Genomic DNA, 12702 nt, shown 5'->3' with positions numbered 1-12702 from the left:
GAAAGCCTCTCAGTTGTGTCACTCTGCGACCCCGTGGACTATACAATCCATGGAATTCTCCAGGCCAGAATCCTGGAGTGGGTAGCTGTTTCCTTCTCCAGGGGATCTTAAATAGTTTGTTAATCTTGCCCACCCCTACAAACTACTGAGGGCTTATAAAGATTTAAGAACATAGGACGTGGATTTTTCCATAAAGCTGTTGAGAGATGCATAGGCTCATTAAATGGCCCAAAGGCAAGTGGAAATTAAAATTGCATTGTCTTTGAGACTATGAGACTTTCTAGGGGTGGACAGGTGAGAAGGAAAGTACCTTCAGTTCTACCCGTAGCTCAGCCTGTATGTGCAAGTTTGGGCTAAATAAAGCTTTGGAACAGAATAGTAACATTAATGAAAGAAGGCAGAAGAAGCTGCATGTGACTTCCGACTGGCTGTTTTTGTCAGCCAGATACACAGAGTGAAAAAAGCACTGGCGTGGGAGTGTGGACTTGACCTCACAGAACCTCACTTGTTGAAGAGCTTGATGGCCACAAAACCAGTGCTATCAACAAGGCATAAATTGTTAGGGCAGCAAGGAAGGGGAAACCATACCAAGATAAGGGAATCTCAGAAGCCTCTGGAGGTAGTCTGAGCTGGATGTTAAAGAAAGGTAGGAGGCTTGACGGAGTCAGAGCTTAAGAAGCATTAGGTTGACTAGCAAGGAAGTGAATTCTGAGAGTCCAAACCACATGAAGAACCTTAAATGCCAAGTGTGAACTTTTATTTTAAAGATGTCATGAGTCCTCGGGGGGTTTAGGCAGAAAGTAGCCATCAGATTTCTAGACAATTCACATTTCCCCCCTTTTTTTTTGTTGTGGCATAATAAATTTCCCTCAACAATTTCCAGTGTACAGTACAGGTGTGTACATTGTTTTATGTAGACAATTCACTAACGCCCCTTCTGCCTCTGCCTGGTGCGGCTTGTGGGATCTCAGTTCCTTGCTGCTGCTGCTGCTACTGCTAAATCACTTCAGTCGTGTCCGACTGTGCAACCCCAAGGATGGCAGCCCACCAGGCTCCCCCGTCCCTGGGATTCTCCAGGCAAGAACACGAGTGGGTTGCTATTTCCTTCTCCAATGCATGAAAGTGAAAAGTGAAAGTGAAGCCGCTTAGTCGTGTCTGACTCTAAGCGACCCCATGGACTGTAGCCTACCAGACTCCTCCCATGGGATTTTCCAGGCAAGAGTACTGGAGTGGGGTGCCATTGCCTTCTCCACTCAGTTCCTTGACCAAGAATCAAACCTAGGTTCCTACAGTGAAAGCACTGAGGCCTATCCACTGGACCACCAGGGATTTCCTGATAAATCACTTACAAAAAAACTTGGGGAATTTCCTGGTGGCCCAATGGTTAGGACTTGGTGCGTTTACTGCTGTGGGCCTGGGTTTGATCCCTGATTGAGGAACTAAGATCTGCAACTTGCCCCCCCACCCCGCCCAAATAGAATAACGATATAGTCATCTTTTTATTTTATTTTTTGAGGATAAAGGAGGAATCAAGGATGGCAGGCGTCTGGCTTTGTATTGGGGTGGACATGGTACACCCCTTCAATAGGAACGCACACTGAAAGAAAAGATTAAAGGGAAAAAGAATAGGTTTTGGACAAGTTGAATATGAGACGATACTAGTAAATGGTTAGATATGCAGATCTGAAGCCTAGAGATGGGTTTTAAAATGACCCATACTTTGAAATATAGCACCTAATGGGATGGGTTGAAGAAATTTTTTTAATGCTGTTGATAAAATTGGACATCTTTTTGCAGGGCTGGGGGAATCAGATTCTCTCCATACCCTACTCAAATGTTGCTGCTGCTGCTGCTAAGTCACTTCAGTCGTGTCCGACTCTGTGTGACCCCATAGACAGAAGCCCACCAGGCTCCCCCGTCCCTGGGATTCTCCAGGCAAGAACACTGGAGTGGGTTGCCATTTCCTTCTCCAATGTGTGAAAGTGAAAAGTGAAAGTGAAGTCGCTCAGTCGTGTCCGACCCTTAGCGACCCCACGGACTGCAGCCTACCAGGCTCCTCCATCCATGGGATTTTCTAGGCAAGAATACTGGAGTGGCTTGCCATTGCCTTCTCCGACTCAAATGTTACATTAATATTAATAACCTAAATGTACATCTGTGGGAATTCCTTGGTGGTCCAGTGGTTAGGACTGCACCCTTTCCCTGAGGAGGGTACAGGTTTGATCTCTGGTTGGGGAACTAAAATTACGCATGCTGCAAGGCACAGCCATAAGTAAATAAGTAAACAAGTATACATCCATGAAAGTGCTAGAATAAAGTGTTTTAGAGGCCATAAAGAAAAATGTTGGTACATTTAAAGTCTGGCATGGTAAAAATCACCTTAAAATTAGCAAATAAGCTATATAAATTAGGTGAAAATATTTGCAGCAAATGTAACAGGTTGAATTAATACCTGTGATAGGCAGGATAATGCCATTCCCAAACCCGCCTGCCCCCCCACCCCCAGTGTCCACATCCTAATCCTTTTCGCCTATCAATATTTATGCTATATGGCCAAAGAGAACGTTGTAGATGGAATTAAGATTGCTAAGCAACTGACTCTAAGATAGGAAGAGTGTCTTGGACTATCAAGATGGGCCCAATTTAATTAAAAGTACCCTTAAAAATGGCAGAGGGAAGAAAAAGTGACATGAGAAGTTAACTTTCTTTTCCTAGCTTTGAAGATGGAAGAGGAGGAGGGCCAATAGCTGAGCAATGAGGGCAGCCTCTAGAAGCTGGGAAAGACAACGAATAAACCCTACCCAGTGCCCACAGAAAGAAATATGGCCCTACCAACCTCTTGATTTTAGCCCTGTGAGACATATCAGACTTAACAAACTTTGTGTTGTTTTGTGGTAATTTGTTATGGCAGCAGTAGAAAAGTAATAACAGTATTATAACCTGCAGTCGAAAAACGGGTATCCAGATGAACACTAAACATTGGAAAAGGGACTAAACTTTTGTGACCCTGGGATGCATGAGCTAAGCCTGAGAAAGAGAGCAGAGGGCTGACAAGAACTGGCTAGAAAGATAGATTTGTGCATCAAGTAAAGAAGGAGATCATGCCCAGGACCAATAACATCTGCCTAGCCTCAGATCAGTTGTGCTCCTGTGAATGGGTATATTTTTCTTCTGTTGACTTCCTGCAGAGTTTTTCTCAAGGGCAGCACTGGTCTGTGCTTTCTTGGCCTTAGGAGCCTCACCCCGTAGGGGACTCCAGGTTGATCCTATGTGAATAGCTCGAAAAGAAAGTTAAGCCTATAGAATTCCAAGCTCTCTACTTGTGGGACCCTGATCCTGAGGATATAACAGCTGCAGCAGCATAGGGAATTGACATTCCCAGTACCCCAAAAAGAGACCTGAGTGGGATATTTCTAATTCAGCTAGTTTATTAGGATTTCCTTTGTCTCCCCGTCCCCCAACTGGTTTGGCTTCATTTCTTGGGATACTTATATTGGGTGCCAGTGCTACCAGGCTTTCCTCTGCTGATGGATTTGGTGGGCATGGGTCCATGGGTACCCAGAAACTTGGCTAATATCCTTTGAAGACTGCTGGTAAGGGGAGCGGAAGGTGAGGAGGAAAGATGCTTCCGTGCCCAAGGGCAGGGCTTACAGTGCCTAGGGGCCAGAATGTCAGGAGTTCCCAGCCTTGCCCCTCTCTGACCTTGGGAACTTACATACTTGGAGTGAGGCTGGGGGGAGAAAGCAGTGTGTGGAGAGCACTGGTCACTGTGCTGAGGTCTTCGTGAAAGTCTGCTGACAGGGTTCTCTGTTAATCTTCTGGCCTGAGCTGGGTGGCTTTCCCCTGTAACTGTGGATGACCACAAACTTGCATCCGCTTCTCCATAGTCTCCTTCTTTGGGTTTCCTGGGGCTGGCTCTCGTTTTGGCTGAAGATAGGGCTGAAGCTTTGTCTTGTCTCTTGCCTGAGGCTGGAACCGCAGGGTTTGAGGGCTCTTCCTGGCCCAGGCAGTTCTCAGCAGCCTCCATGTGAACACATGACTCCTGGGGTGAGATCTGGTATATTGTCTTTGCTTTCTTTCTTTGCTCTTTCCAAGATCCTTGTTCTGCCCTGCCAGACGTTTGTGTCTGAGGTTGGAAAGAGAAGTGGGAGTGATAACAGTAGGGGACCTGGACAGGCTGAGTTACTGTGCTCTGAGCTTTGGGGGGATGACAGCTTGAAGAGTGGGGCCACAGACTTGGGGGATGAGTCTGCTGTGGTGGGCAAGAAGAGAGTTTCCGGGTGGCTTGAGTTGTGGAGCTCAGGGTAAGGGAGCTGCTGAATGATTGACTTAGAGATCTGGAAGCAGGGATCTGCTGTAGTTTCTCCAGCCTGAGTTCCAACTCCTTACTCCAGTGCCAGGCCTGGATCCCAGAGTAGGTGGGTATCTTTGGGATAGCCTCACCCTGGGAGGATGGAGTCTCTGCATTAGCCCCTGTTAATAACCCTTCCTTGGGTAGGCCAGGTTGGTTGGACTCAATCGTCAGAGCTTGAACTTGGGTGGGAGGCCAGGGTATTGGCTGTAGGGGATCCACTGCTAGAGGGTTGGGATCCTGGGGGATCCCTCTGAGATGTTGCATATTCCTTCTCACAAACTCAAGGTCAATGTGTGGATCTGGTAGAAGAGCAGAGAACCTGGGAGTTGTGGCTGGGAGTTCAGTTGTCCTGCAGTTCTCTGTATGTTTCACTGTTTCCACCTCAGGCTTATAGTCATGTTTGTCTCCAATAGGTTCACTCATGTGAGACTTGGACATGGAGTTTGGGAGTGGGCTGGAGCCCCACACTGGGGACGCAGGAACCCAACAGATTTCTTTCTGCTCCCCGTCCCCGCTAATAGGCTCAGAGTCAGGCTGGACTCCCAAGGAGCTGGCTCCATGTGGGTCCTGGGGTAAGCTGCAGTCGGGGAGCTCTGAGGTCCAGGAGTCCTTTCTCCCTCCTAGGTCCCCACATCTAGCTTCAGATTCAAACGGGACCCCCATAGGGCTAGCTCTGAGGGAATCCAGTACAAGAACTGGGGGTGTGCCGAAGGCCAGAGATGGGGATTCAAAAGCCCAGGAATTCCTGGAATGATCAGTGTCCTTCCATGCAGTTTCTGACCCAGTGAGGCCTCCCACAGGACTGATTCTGTGGTGGTCTAGAACAGGAGCTAGAGATAGGCTGTGGCCAGGGGCTGGGGACTCTGAAGTCCAGAGGTTGTCTCTCTGCCTCACAGCCCCCCTCAAAGCGTTGGAGTCAGACAAGAGTGCCTGGACACCTGTGCCTGTGGAGTCCAGAGAAGCTGAGGGGAAGCTGGGAGGTGAAACTGGGTCTGCAGAGACCCAAAGATTTTCTTTACTCTCCATGCCCTTCCTTGGAGTCTCAGACTCTGATGTAACACAAGTAGATCTGGTTTCATGGAGTCCTGGGTCTAGGTCAAAGGCTGGAGGCTCAGAGGCCCAAGGTTTTGTTGAATTTTCTCTGTATATCCACTGGGGCTCATATCCTGATGACTCTCCCAGGAGTCTGCCTCCCAGGAGTTCTGGCGGGGGATGTGGGGGAGGGCAGAGGGCTGACACTGGAGACCCAGAGGCCATAGGGTTCACTCTGTGTCCCAAGGATCCCCAGAAATCCTTGGTTGCAGAAGGTCCTCCTTCAGGGCTGACTTCCTGGGCTTCTGACAGAGGGTCTGAGGGCTGGCAGAGGGCTGGCATTGGGGGCTGAAAGGCTTGAGTACTCTCTTTATGTCCTGTGGTTCCCCACTGAGTCTTATCTGCAGGTGGAACTCCCAGGGTGCTAGTTCCTTGAGGCTCTATCAAGGGGGCTACAGATTGGCAAGGGACCGAGATTTCAGGCTCAGGGATCTGAGGCTTCTCTCTTTGCCTCATGGTTTCCCAGAGGGCCTCAGATCCAGAAGGGCCTCCAAGAGGGCTGACTCCCTGGCATTCTGGCAGAGAAGCTTGGGTTAGGCTGGTAGCTGGCATTGCTGGCTCAGGGATTTTGGGGTCCTCCTCAGACCTAGTTAGGGCTCCCAGGAAACTAGAGGGATTCTCTGCTAGGGAGGCAGAGAGTGAGTCTGGAAAGTGTTGTTGGAGGCTAGGATCCCGTGGCACCTTCCACCAGGCCTCAGATGAATAGAGGAGCTTGGAGGGTCTGGTTCTTTGAACGTTAGGCTGTTGGTGCATAGCTTGATCCCCGGAGACCCAAGGGATCTCTCTCTGCCATGTAAGCCACTGTGTATTTGCCTCAGTGTCAGATAGGACTCTCTTATGGTCCATGGGAAAGGGGTTAAGATGAAGGGGAAGTGATGGGACAGGAGGGGAAGATGGAGAGGGAGATTGCTGAGGATCAGAGGCCATCCTTTCCAGATCCTCTGTAGTATGGGCTTCCTGGGTGGGAAGCGGGGTTGGGAAGCAATACCGGGGAAGCAGCAATACTGGGGATCCAGGCAGGAAGGCAAGCTTGTTAAAGAAGACAGAGGGACTAACAGATAGCTTCAAGGGAGAGAGGCCACCTGAGCTCAGGAAGACGGCCTCCAAGGACTCACTGTGCAGAGATGGCAGACCCCAGAAGAACTGGCTTTTTCTCTCCTGTGGGCAGCTCCCTGATGCTGTTGTGTGCCTCACAGGTAGGTTGGTCAAGATCTGAAAGGTGGGGAAGCATCGGGGAGGGTTTGGGGTCTGCATGAGTCCTTGCTCTAGTGTCCCTGCAGCCTTGTGGAGGCCTTCAGAATTACAAGATGGCTGAGATGGGGCTGTAGTGACTTGCTCTCCAATAGGAGCTTCTTTAGGAAGAGAACATGTCTTCAGGGGATCCAGAAATGCCTCCTCTTCCTCCTCTGACTTCTGCTTCCACAGGCAATCAAGGAAAGCCACATGATACAGAAGTGGTAGGCCCTGGGGAGAGGAGAAAGATACAGTCAGGCGTGAAGGCTTTCCAGAGACACAGAGTGTATCATGAAGCCCTCAGTCTCTGGTCTACACTGAGTGGACAGTCACTCACTGGGGCCCACGTCTGGGGACAATAGTCCCTTACCCATCTGGTGTTAATGGCCATTACCCAGCCACATATGGAGACCAGCTTTCCCTTACGTAACTCAACATCTAGGGTCAGTGAGCATTTCAGTTCAGTTCAGTTCAGTTCAGTCGCTCAGTCGTGTCCGACTCTTTGCGACCCCATGAATCACAGCACGCCAGGCCTCCCTGTCCATCACCAAATCCCAGAGTTCACTCAAACTCATGTCCACAGAGTCGGTGATGCCATCCAGCCATCTCACTCTCGGTCGTCCCCTTCTCCTCCTGCCCCCAACCTTTCCCAGCATCAGAGTCTTTTCCAGTGAGTCTACTCGTCGCATGAGGTGGCCAAAGTATTGCAGCTTCAGCTTTAGCATCAGTCCTTCCAATGAACACCCAGGATTGATCTCCCTTAGAATGGACTGGTTGGATTTACCTGGCTTCAAATGTTGTGTTAATGGTAAAACTCACCCAGCCTCACACTTAAGGCTTATGTAGTCACCTCTTTGGGCCCACGTTGATGTCAATGACTCCTCCCCTGAAGTCACATGTGGTGAATCGTTTAACCCAGCTGCACTGCTGTGTCACTCACCTTGCCTCGCATCTTGTTCCCAGAGTACCAGGGCTGAAGCTGCCGCCATCTCCCAAGCTGCCACCATCTCTGGATCTGCCAAACCATGAACAAAAACAGTGTTATCAGATTCCCTGGACTCTGGAGGCAGCTGCTGCCACAGTGTCTGCAGGCTAGGGCATAGGTCAGCTGGTTCCAGAGAAGTCCCAAGACCCCCTCAGACCCACGCAGGTCCTCTGGCAGCCATTCCATTTTCCTCAGCCTAGTGGCAGTTTACCCTGAGGTCATCACTGCATCACAGAACAGAGAACTCCCATCCCCCTACACACCTAACAGTCTGTCTGAATTTAGGACCACAAAATGGCCCCCACCAGACAACTCATACTTCATTCAGTGAAAACTGAGTGATCCCCTTTTGTCTTGATTCCAAAGATCAGAATTACCTTCAGGCATTGTGGTTGAGGACATGGATCCTAGCATCAAGCTGCCTTATTCAAATCCTAGCTCTGCCACTTCTTACCTGTGAAGTCTCAAAAGACTCAATCTTTCAGTGCCTCAATTCTCTCACCTGTAAAAGGGATAATATTATTACTTAGCACATAGAGTTGTTTTGAAGATTAAATGAAAACATTTATATGCTTGGAGTAGTACATAGTATATGCTGTGTTAAAATTTTCTTTTGTTGCCATAAATGATCAATAACCAATCTAAAGTAAGATTAGAATAGAGAACAGTTTTATTTGAGTCAGGCTGAAGACTGTAAACCAGGAGACAGCCTCTCATAGCTCTGAGGAACTGCTCCCAAGAAGCCTGGTTTCCAGCACAGCTTTATATCTTGTCAGAATAAAGGACATCAAACATAACAAGGGTCCATTTCTTCCATGTTTCAAAAAAGACAGATTAGCTGGTACACAGCAAGTCAGTATGGCCTTGGTACCTGTGGAGGGAGCCTTATTGTCAAAGGAGTACTGGCATTGGCTTCCCACGAAGGAAGGTATTTATCTCTAACTTCAAAACAGATATTCTTTACTTCTGGACAATGTACCCTTTTCTTCAATGGTTAAATCAGATGTACAATGTGTGTTTGATAGACTACAAGACAGGCTTGTAGCTAGTATAAAGTTCAAGACAAATAATTTATAAGCCAGAATGACTTCCCCATACCTCAATGTGTGAAAATTTCTTCCATCACTTTTATTTTTTAAAAAATTTATTTATGTATTTTAGGCTGTGCGCAGGCTTTCTCTAGTTGCGGTGAGTGGGCTTCTCGTTGCTGTGGCTTTTCTTGTTGTGGAGCACAGGCTCTAGGGTGCATGGGCGTCAGTAGTTGTGGCACATGGGCTTAGTTGCCCTGCAGCATGTGGAATTTTCCCAGACCAAGGATCAAAGCTGTGTCTCTACATTGGCAAGTAGATTCTTAACCACTGGACAACCAGAGAAGTCATCTTTCACCACTTTTAAAGTTCCTGATTATTAATATAAGCCTCATTCCATCTTTAATAGGTAGAGTCTGATTCCTCTTTTATATCTCATGTCTTTAGGTTGCCTGAGATCTTTTTTGCAAGCATTCATGTTAAAGGATGACAGTAAATCAATTGTGCTTGATCTTTTTTTTTTTTTTTCCACTTGTTCCTCTTTCCCCTAAAACCACCACTCTGTTCCATTTCAACTCCTCTTTTTTGGATCAAACTTCAATACCTGCCTTTACAACACAATTCAGTGCCTCTCTTCTCACCCTACCCCATCAGCTGCCAGCTTAGTCCGGTAGAAAGACTGTGAGTTGAAGTTGAGGAGACAGATTTTCTACCTCTGTCACTGTTTGGCCATGTGATCTTGGACAAGAAAGCATTCTCCACTGGTACCATGATTTGGCCTAGATTTATTCATTCACTCAATCCACATATATTTATTAAATGCTTCCTGTGGATCAGGTATTGTGCTCAGTCTTGAGGAGGCAGATGATAGGGTCTCTGTGCTAAAGTAGTTCCCATTTCAGTGAGGGAAATCGTCAAATAATAGAAGTTAAATAGAGATATGCACAGGGTACTAAGGGGGTGGAAGACATCTAACCAGCTTGGGGAAGAGGATGACTTGTCAGAGGGTGCTTCCCAGAAGAGATCAGTGCTTGGTTTGAAGAGTCAAGAAAATGAGAGTGTAGGAAGCAAGAGGACAATCCAAGCAGTGGGAACAGCCTGTGTAAAAGTGGTGGGACAGAGAAAGCATGTCCCGCTAGGGAAACTGAAGGTGTTTCAGTGCATCTGTTGTATTAGGTGGGGGTAAGGGAAGCAGTAGGGTAGACGAGATCATAAAGGGCCCTGAATACCAGACTAAGAAGTTGGAACTTTATCCTGAAGGTGATGGGAAATAATTGAGAAATTTTGAGCAGGGAAGAGACAAGATCAAGTTTGTGTCTTGGAAAGGATACTCTGGCTATAGTGAGGGCAAAGAGATTGAAAGCAAGAGATTGGCTAGGGAAACTTTGCTTTAGTTTGGGCAAAAGATGAGGCCTGAACCAAGGCAGTGATGGTGGGTGTGGAGAATGACAGTCAAGTAGAATTCCAAAGTTATAATTGATTAGACTTGGTTACCAGTGGGATAAAGTGGAGTGAGGAGTTGTTTTGCTGAAAGTTTTCACTTTCGTCTCAGATTCAAAGGATTTGTTAACAAAATAAGTCACTTGTTATATACAAATGAATAATACAGATATTTATTAGAGAATTATCTAGCTAACTTTCAACATACTAACATTACAAGAGAAATAGAAAGAGCAGAGAATACATCACCAAATTGGGTTTTGACCAACATGCAGACTTAATCAGCATTGGGACCTCCCATGTCACAGTACATCTGGAGTCCCAAATGGGAAAGGGTCCCAGGCAGCAGGTCCACTCAATGGGTGAGACTTCAAAGATTGAAGTTCGAGTTCCCACTTATAATCCCAGGACAATCTGCGACCAAATCACAGTTCTGGTTTCATATTAATGCTGTTTGTTTTGTTGGGTAAAACTTGGAATATAGTTAAGCCTGGGGCTTGGTTGGCAAGGCCCTCTCCAGGGTCTCATCAATCTCAAGATTTCTCCCTCATCTTATCTATGGTGCTACAAGGCTTGCACACACAGCATGTAGTCACTCACAGTCAATCACAGTCAGGGAAGTGTCCAGTGTTGAGGTCCTTTAATGGACCGGAACCTGGTGGTCCAGAGGCGACAATAAGAAAGTGAAAGAGAGAAAGAGGCTGATACTCCCTGGTTTACACAGAAAACCATTGAAGTCCTTGACACAGGACTTGCATTTCTCACAAAGGCACCAGGCGCCCTCTCGAGGCGGGTGAAGGCACAGGGGCCTTCTCAAGAGAGTCTTAGAAGCCCGGGCAGGAGAGTGAGCAAGTTGGGTCTCTACGTTCCAAGGAATCAGCCAAGGAGAGGGAGAGAGAGAGAAAGAAAGAAAGACACGGGGACCCAAGCTCTGATGGAGCAAAGGTGCTTTAATGATTTCTCTGTGCGTATATAAAGGCTGTGGTAAAGAAATTTCTTTCAACAATGATAAAGATCAGAAAACCAAATGTACAGTAACTGTTACCAAGGGAACCAGGGGTTAATAATGGTCACAAGGTCAGGAGACAATCCATATCTCAAGAAAGAGGATCGAGACTAAGCAGTTTTGTCATAAAGAGAATGTTTAACAAAGGAGATTCAAGACTGTCTCACACAATGACCTTAGTTCCTGGGAGCAGCCTGCTGCTTCGCTTGAAAAGAAACAAAGGACTTGTGAGAAACAGCATGTTGGAATCCTCCTGTTAAACATTCCCTGACAGTCCAGGCAGGTTAGAAGCAAGGTCAGAGCCTTGCTCTGCTTTTTCTCTGAAGCCTAAACAAGACTATTCATTTAATTTCCCTAACAGGAGTTGAGAATGACTCCAGGGTTTCTGACTTGGGGGGGACGGGGTGTATACGTTTGTGCCATTTTACTGAGATAAGTAACACAAACCTGGTGACCAATTTAGGATGACGGGGCAATGTGTTCCATTTTAGACGTTTGCATTTGAGATTCTTGTGACAAAAATATGTTTGTTAGGCAGGAGGCAGTTAGATACATGCAATGAAGCTTGGGAAAGCAGTCTATTCAATTCCAGTTCAGTCGCTCAGTGTGTCCAACTCTTTGCGATCTCATGGAGTGCAGCATGCCAGGTTTCCCTGTCCATCACCAACTCCCAGAGTTTGCTCAAACTCATGTCCATTGACTCGGTGATGCCATCTAACCATCTCGTCCTCTGTCATCCCTTTCTTCTCCTGCCTTCAATCTTTCCCAGCATCAGGGTCTTTTCAAATGAGTCAGTTCTTCGCATCAGGTGGCCAAAGTATTGGAGCTTCAGCATCAGTCCTTCCAATGTATATTCAGGACTGATTTCCTTTAGGATTGACTGGTTTGATCTTGCAGTCCAAGGGACTCTCCAGAGTATTCTCCAACACCACAGTTCAAAAGCATCAATTCTTCAACACTCAGCTTTCCTTATGGTCCAACTCTCACATCCATACATGACTACTGAAAAAAGCATAGCTTTGACTAGAAGGACCGTTGTTGGCAAAGTAATATCTCTGCTTTTTAATATGCTGTCTAGGTTGGTCACAGCTTTTCTTCCAAGGAGCAACCTTATCTTTTAATTTCATGGCTGCAATCACCATCTGCAGTGGTTTTGGAGCCCAAGATAATAAAATCTCTCACTGTTTCCATTGTTTCTCCATCTATTTGCCATAAAGTGATGGGACCATATGCCATGATCTTAGTTTTTTGAATGTGAGTTTTAAGACATCTTTTTCACTCTTTTTCACCTTCATCAAGAGGCTCTTTAGTTCCTCTTTGCTTTCTGCCATAAAGGTGGTGTCATCTGCATATCTGAGGTTATTGATATTTCTCCCGGCAATCTTGATTTCAGCTTATGCTTCATCCAGCCTGCCTTTTTGCATGATGTACTCTGCATATAAGTTAAATAAACAGGGTGACAATATACAGCCTTGATGTCCTCCTATCCCAATTTGGAACCAGTGCATTATTCCATATCCCATTCTAACTGTTGCTTCTTGACCTGCATACAGATTTCTCAGGA

The 12702-nt window shown here is 46.7% G+C and overlaps 1 protein-coding gene and 1 long non-coding RNA gene across 2 annotated transcripts in view; one reads left to right on the top strand and one right to left on the bottom strand.

The window, feature by feature from the left end:
- Nucleotides 1–3472: 3472 nt before the first annotated feature.
- Nucleotides 3473–7850, bottom strand: SPATA31G1 (SPATA31 subfamily G member 1). The gene is made up of 2 exons (XM_088837951.1): nucleotides 7620–7850; nucleotides 3473–6910 (listed from the first exon to the last, which is right to left on the bottom strand). The coding sequence occupies exons 1-2, from the start codon at nucleotides 7848–7850 to the stop codon at nucleotides 3473–3475; spliced, it is 3669 nt and encodes a 1222-aa protein (XP_088694077.1).
- The window catches only part of LOC148777344 (uncharacterized), a 31893-nt gene continuing 23272 nt past the window's right edge, over nucleotides 4082–12702 (top strand). Inside the window, exons 1-2 of the long non-coding RNA XR_016037850.1 lie at nucleotides 4082–4926; nucleotides 6615–6642. This is a non-coding gene — a long non-coding RNA (uncharacterized LOC148777344). The remainder of the gene's footprint in view (nucleotides 4927–6614; nucleotides 6643–12702) is intronic.

The sequence above is a fragment of the Moschus berezovskii genome, chromosome 7 (assembly GCF_049115385.1).
Source record: "Moschus berezovskii isolate FMDL1 chromosome 7, NW_MosBer_1.0, whole genome shotgun sequence".
In the NCBI taxonomy this organism is placed as follows: Eukaryota; Metazoa; Chordata; class Mammalia; order Artiodactyla; family Moschidae; genus Moschus; species Moschus berezovskii.
Note: the sequence above shows the minus strand (reverse complement) of the source record. Positions and strands in the feature narration are given on the sequence as shown.